Source organism: Spea bombifrons, chromosome 9, assembly GCF_027358695.1.
Source record: "Spea bombifrons isolate aSpeBom1 chromosome 9, aSpeBom1.2.pri, whole genome shotgun sequence".
In the NCBI taxonomy this organism is placed as follows: Eukaryota; Metazoa; Chordata; class Amphibia; order Anura; family Pelobatidae; genus Spea; species Spea bombifrons.
Window position 1 is genome coordinate 29,082,449 of NC_071095.1, and position 7,334 is coordinate 29,089,782.

The 7,334-nt window shown below is 39.8% G+C and overlaps 1 protein-coding gene across 1 annotated transcript; it reads left to right on the top strand.

Moving 5' to 3' along the window:
- Window positions 1-862: 862 nt before the first annotated feature.
- Window positions 863-6,935, top strand: LOC128504446 (opsin-5-like). Its single transcript, XM_053474482.1, has 6 exons — window positions 863-971; window positions 3,236-3,441; window positions 4,040-4,139; window positions 4,666-4,770; window positions 5,143-5,366; window positions 6,389-6,935. The coding sequence occupies exons 1-6, from the start codon at window positions 863-865 to the stop codon at window positions 6,815-6,817; spliced, it is 1,173 nt and encodes a 390-aa protein (XP_053330457.1). The 3' UTR covers window positions 6,818-6,935.
- The last annotated feature ends 399 nt before the right edge of the window (window positions 6,936-7,334 follow it).

Genomic DNA, 7,334 nt, shown 5'->3' on the forward strand with positions numbered 1-7,334 from the left:
CATGCTGGTTATGTCTAAGAAAGCTATAACTTTTTATTGTATTATGCGTTCTGTTTTAAAATTAAAATACTTGTCTATGCATTCTGAAGGATTAACCACACAGGGGCTGAGATGGCCCTGTATAATGCATAGTTAAACTAGGGGTGTACCATTGTCAATACATTTAGAGTTTAGGGGAGATTGATGGAATATTGTGTGTTACGTTACTTGACATTGCATTGAGCAGTATTTCTGTTTATAATATCTTTTGTCATTCTTTTCACCAGAACTTCATGTTCTAAGAGGTAGGTGACACCTGCATGAGTTTACTTTTCTTTCCTTAATATCCAGTGCCTTTACTGTTTAAACTCTAAATGAAAGATTAAAATATGTGGTTTTACAGTTAGCAGTATAAGGGAATACACAACAAGTGCAAACAAGAATTTTCTCATTGAAGCTATAGTGGAAGATCATCAAAAAACCTCCTCCTCATACATGGAAGTTTTCTTAGATAATAGAGATGTTTATGGCACATAAACAAACATCCAGGACATCTAATCTGTCCATTGTTGCCTGCTGTCACACTTCCAAATACATTTAGATCTTCTTTTACAGTGAAATACTAATTCCAAGAAGCTTTTAGAAGATTAAAGTCTGACTTACGGCTCGTTGCCAGGTCACGGCGGCTGTGGCAAGACTCGGGGCCCAGAAGGAGAGAGAGATTTCAAGACTTCAACTTGACTTAGAGCTGTGAGCTTCCATTGCGTGAAGACGTATCCACCAGATAGATAAGTCAAAGAATATTTCAACCTCCTGTGGCTCAATATTTGCGTACCGTTGAGGACAAAGCAGAGTGCTTGGTGCTGATGCACTCATAATGAACATGACTCTGGTGCTGAAGGACAGCTCCTTCATATTGCCCAATGGCTCCACTGGAGCTCGAGAATCAGACGAAGGGGAGACCGCCATTGGGATTTATCTGCTGCTCCTAGGTAAGATGGAAATGATCGTTAAGTTCAGACAGACCTATGGCAATGACTTGTAAATTTCAATTTTAAGATTAATCTATTGTCAAAATCATTATAAGGTTTGGTGTATCAGTTTTAGGATTCTTTAGTTTTATCAATTGGCCCTTAAGAGCACAAAGAGATATTCATTGTTGCTTTAGTAATGCAGTCAATTCCTGCAGAAAATGTGTTGACAGACCATTTAATAGCAGTGGATGTGTCTTGGGGAACATATACAATATGTATTGTATATTTTTTATTGAGAAATCACTTTCTTTGTAGAAATATTTAACATAAAAACCTGTTTAGTAAATGCTGAACTTTATGTGTAAGTAATTTTTCTAAAAAGCTCCAATATCTAGACTAAGATGCCACCTTGTTGGGTGAATCTAAAAGAATTTGGGGACGTAGAATTGCTGAATGTTATACATTCTCAGTTTACCTGCATTTCTCATTGCCCCATTCTTCAGGAATATATTTTTCGCTTGCTGTAGTTGCTGTACTATAGTTGACAATTATGAAAGTGTTCCACGTTCCCCATAGAAGGGTGCAGAATGACCAAGCAAATCTACAATGGTCTGAAAGACAAAAAAAGCTGTCATTTAGCGCCAAAGGGAAGTAGGTTCAAAGGGTGGATTGAAAACAGACAATACAGATCCATACAGTCATCCATAGCAACTGTCCCGCTTCTTTGAGCACTTAGCCATGTGTTACATCAAGTGTGTCTCTGCCATACATGATGAGCAGTGGCATGATGTTGTGCTACACCCATGGTATGTGGCTAACATCTTGATCATACACTGTACCATTCAGGCTTTCCACATCCATAACTGCTAATAGTGTCAAGGACTGGGTCCATACAGATGACCGTAATGACCCAGAGCGCCCAAAGATAGTGTTCAGGAGTTGTTGCGCAGTAGCAGAGTTGGACAGGGCCCGGTGCAGGGTGACTGCACTCTCCCGGGTGGGCATCTAGGGTTGTGCAGCCACATACCAGCACCCTGACATAGCAGCGGATGCCCAGAACAAAACAAAGTGATATCCTGCAGGCACCCTGAAGCAGGCATTATCATAGCACTAGAATCATGTGAAGGATGCTGCCGGCTGGAAGTATGGAAGCTAAGCAGAGTAAAAGCAGAAACATAACAACCAAGGGGGACAGAGCGACCAAGGGACACGGAGACCGAGCAAGAAACATAACCAGACAATACATACATGATACAGGGCACAACAAAGGACAAGGCAAGGAACACAAGGGATGGAGTGAGGAGCCGAGATCCTCAGACGCTTCTCCTGTAAGCAAGGATAGGAAATCTTTACAGGGACATGGGGAGAGGAGAGAGGAACCGAGATCCTCAGATGATTCCGGGAAAGGAGGGCAAAGGTTCACAAAATACAGACACACATGGATACAGAAACTTGCCTAGGACTAAAAGGTAACAATTGGAGATTCCGTCACATCATATGGCCATAGTATGCTTAGCCTAACACTACCCCCAAAGTACTCCAATATTCGGTGGGTCCTAACGCTAAACCCTGCCTACAGAATTACTAAACATGAAATCTAAACACAGAAGACTGTAGACTGCATACTGAGGCAAACATAACGGGTGGGACACAATTTATAAAGGAAACATAAGCTGAAGCCAAGAGCAGGACTGGAATCCAGGAATCAGAGGTTCAGGACAGAGCATACGAAAATGCAGGAACGGAATACAGCAAAACATGCCTGAATGGGGCCTGACTTAGAGTGGCCCTTACAAATGGTCCCATAACATTGGCCAGTGTATATGCCCAGCTGCATGTACTGTTTGAGCAACATTTCCCATTAACAGGGGTTGTACGATTATACTTCGCCATGTTTTCATCTGAGAAGTGTGGAAAGCTTAAGGCAGAAATTTGGTTATGCAGTTTCCCACAGATAAAATAATCCTTTCCTTTAGAACAAATATCCTCAAAGCAATTACATTACCTGAGAAACAAAAAAACATAAAGAAGCATACACACATGCTGTCACTACAAAGATTTTGACAGCAGAATAGATCCATTCAGCCATCTAGTTTGGCTCATTGTTTCTGCTGTAATACCCATAATCGGTCATTGGTGTTAGATTCAGGAAAACCATGTGTGTCCCATGCATGTTGAAATCCCCTTGCAGTACTCCACCACCCTTTCATCTGTGATTTTATATTAATGTAGCCTTTTGCAGAGGATCAGTGTATGTCAGGACTGATTTCTATTGTCCTCAGGGTGGATGTCATGGTTGGGAAATGGAGTGGTCATTTGTATAATGTGCAAACGCCGTCAGTCCCTAGACCCCCACGACATGCTGACCCTAAACCTTGCTGTGTCTGATGCTGGAATCTCCATTTTTGGCTACTCTCGCGGGATTGTGGAGCTCTTCCATGGACTGGGCAAAGATGGCTTCCTGGTCACTTCCTTGTGGACGTGCAAAGTAAGGAAACTGTTGGACGGAACTATGATGCAGAGAGTCTTCATGCTTCTGCACTACATACATGAACAGTATAATACAAGTTTACATGTTTTTGTGTTTTTGTGACAACAAGTAGCCTATGATTAGGTTGTGTGAATGAGATGCGTCAAGCGTATCACTGCTTTGCAGACTTTTGTACATCCTGTGGATATATGATCTTTACAAATGTTTACATGCTAACTAGTAAGCTGCCCACTCGAATGCTATATCTCCATAGGAGATCCAGGGACTTGGGTGACTTGCAGAGTATTTCACATAGAAAAACTCTGGCAGAAGTTCAACGGACTCATATGATCGCATAAATAGTGACATAAAACATTGAGATTCCACCAGGTATGGCAATAAGGTGTGTATTTGTTAGAAGACCCTGGAAAAAATACATTAAAGGACAGCTCTTGGTGTGTTAGAAAATCCACAACCTCCATTTGGGAGCCTCGCTCATGTTGGTTAGTAAATTATGAATGATAGCAGAGGCAGAAATATCTGAAGAAAATGACGTTACTTGAAGGACATCTATTAAGTGCATTTTTTCTCTGATAATCTTTCTCACACCTATTAGGTTGATGGTTTTCTGATCCTACTGTTTGGCTTAATCAGTATTAGTACCCTGACCGCAATCAGTATCTTCCGTTACGTCAAAGGATGTCAACCTCATAGAGGTAATGTATGTGTATTTCATTATCTGACAGTTTGTGTTTCTGATGAGCCCTTTGTCCATAATGTTACAACTAGAAGCCTAACAACTCTCCTTTTAGTGAATAAACCCCCACAGAGTCTTACGTTGTTTCATTTGAAGATTATCAGTCTTAGACGGAGCCATTTGACAATCATATTTGTAATATAAACATATAGTTCAATGAAAAAGTCTAAAAAACAAACACTGCTGAACTATTGAAAATTAGTAACGATGACAAAACGTATACATATTCCATCCGATAAGTTAGTTTAACTTTTACCGGCACTTTAGACCATGATTTCAATTGAAATACCATGGTTCTGTAAGTAAATATATATAACAAAAGGTTTACATGCAATGTCTCAAGCAAGTACTTACTGCTTCAGTCTAACCCTACACAATGCCCTGTTCCCATCTTTGGCCCCTTTTCGAAGGGTGAGGCAGAAAAGAGTAAAGAATGTGGCCACCACTACTTCCTTCAATGATGGGGAAATCTACTGTGTCCTCAGCTCACAAGGTACACAAACAGAGTGTTTCTATGGCTCTCGTTTTCATCTGGATCTCCTCTGCTATCTGGTCTGGATTCCCTTTGTTGGGATGGGGAAGTTTTACAGGTAAATATATATATATAAAAAAAAAGGGGCACATACTGTGCTATACAGATGAGAGCTGATAATCTAGAGTACTCTGTTAGGGTTTTTAGCGTTTACTACTAACAAAGCTGGTCAGCCTTCTCAATCAAAGATCGCAGTATGTATGTGTAGCCAACAGTCATACTTTTGAGACAGCTAACCAGCGGGTCATTTAAAAATAGTTACCAACTGTCCTGATCTGGGCAGAACCATTGGTAGTACAGTCTGTTGCTAACTAGATATGATTGTTTTTCCACTTACAGCATGCTTTCGTATTACAATTTGAATGACACCACACATATAGGTGTTTTACCGTCTGCCATTTTCTCATTTGTTCTATGATTTATCTTGCAGAGCGCAAGTACGGCACTTGTGAGATAGACTGGTCTCAAGCCACAAGATCCGTCTCTTACAAATGTTATGTCATAGGTGTCTTTCTTTGGGGCTTTTTTATCCCTGTGTCCATCATGGTTTTCTGCTATGTGTCCATCATCAGGACTGTTCATGCAAGCCACCAAAGCTCACAACATGGGGGTATCAGCCAACGCCAGCTTACCATGGAGAGAGACATCACAAGGGTAATGTGCGTTATATCCTAAATAGGGAAGACCATAGTGTTTAAGAGCCTAGCATATTGTGATTATGCCTATTGTTTTGTACTTGAAGAAGAAGAAGAAGAAAAAAAACAACTAATATCCAGATTTATTGTTCAGAAATTAGAGCTTAAGTCCAGAGAAATCTTTTTAAATGTTACTCCACATGCCTACATTTTTGTTGTATTTGTGGCGAATGGGCTTAGTTTCATTGCAGTGTTTCACATTGAAATGTTCTGCAAGAAAAAAAGACGGCCCACAAAATAAAACTGTCCTCCTTTTGTCCCTTTAAAATGTACGAATTAGATATGCAAACTATTTACTATTTTAGCAGCCAATCTCTGAACTCTCTCCCATATCTCAATATGTTAGTGTGAATCCGCCTGGATATTTTAGTGCGTCTCTGCGCTGGTATTTTAGTGTGTCTCTGGGTATGTATGTGCGTGCCTGTCTGTGTGTCTGTCTGTGTATGTTAGTATGTGAAAATGTGTCTTTGGGTATGTAGGTGAAAGTGTGGCTGGGTATGGTAGTATGTACTGTATGTGTGTGTGTATGTTAGTGTGTGAATTTGTGTCTTTGGGTGTGTTAACGTGTGCCTGGGTACATTGTGTGTGTGTGTGTGAACATGTGTTTTTGTTTAGGTATGTTTGAGTATGTGGGGATATTTTACTTTGCGAATGTATGTCTTTAGTTATGTTAGTATTTGTGTGTCTGGATATGTTAGTGTGTGAACATGTGTCTTTGGGTATGTTAGTACGTGTGTGGGTGTCTCTCTGTGTGTTAGTGTGAGTGCATGTGTGTTTGGATGTGTGTTAGTGCTGAGTAGACACACGGGGGGTCCATGTAAGGGCTGGCTCTGCCGTAACCCCAAACTTTTTGAATGGTAGGGTGTTTAAACATTTTGATTTAAAATATTTTCTACAATCTTTGTATATTTCTCATGATGGTGAAACTATAATATTCTTTTATTTTATAGTGACAAATTGTACAATTCCTTGTCCCCACAGGTTTCATTTGTCATTTGCACTGCTTTTCTTCTTGCGTGGTCACCATATGCTGTTATTTCTATGTGGTCAGCCTGCGGCTACCATGTGCCTGGCCTCACCAGTGTGGTTGCCACATTGTTAGCCAAGTCAGCCAGTTTTTATAACCCCATTATCTACATTGGGCTGAGTTCCAAGTTTAGACAAGACATTCAGGCTTTCCTTTGCTGCTTCACGAGCTGCTCCTCAGAGTCAAAGCAAAGTCCAAAAAGCAGAGGGACAGAAGAAAATAAGTTTTTGAGTAATGGCTCCCTGGCAATGAAGATGGACTTGCCAAGAATGAAGGAGGTTACAACGGGTGAAGTGGCAATGGATGACAACACAGACATCACTGACCGTTCACACCAAAATATAAACATTAAGTTGGACGTAGGTATGGATTTTGAGAAGTGATGCAATCGTACGCTGGTTGATAAGAAAGGCTTACCAGTGGAGGAACTAGTGAGCTAAGGGCCCTGGTGCAAGATAGCTTGTAGGGCCCCCCCCCAAAACATTTTTGGCAATAAACACAGTTCTAAGTAAACAAAACAACTTATACAAATGTATATATATATATATATATATATATATATATATATATATATATATATATATATATATATATATATATATATATATATATATATATATATACACACACCATTTATTTAAATTAAAAAGGTATGTTTTATTACATTTTTACCGTCCTAAACTTGAAAACATAAAATGTTCTTGGTTCTATTCACTAAGCAAAGAATTGGAGAGAATTTCAAGGGACATGCAAGAGAATTGCAAAAATGATGCCAAAATAGCCAAGTTGGAATAACAGCTGAATTGGAGATTTTCCCAACCAAGCGTTTTTGACCTTAGTTTAAAATTCTTCTACAATTCTTTTAAAATTCGTTCCTCCATCTGTTACTCTTTTTCCTGT

Bases quoted from the DNA above. Each gene is read 5' to 3' on its own strand.
- LOC128504446 (XM_053474482.1), top strand. From the start codon at position 863: ATGACTCTGGTGCTGAAGGACAGCTCCTTCATATTGCCCAATGGCTCC. The intron at 3,442-4,039 runs GTAAGGAAACTG...CACACCTATTAG, and splicing joins CTTCCTTGTGGACGTGCAAA to GTTGATGGTTTTCTGATCCT. The intron at 4,140-4,665 runs GTAATGTATGTG...CTGTGTCCTCAG, and splicing joins AGGATGTCAACCTCATAGAG to CTCACAAGGTACACAAACAG.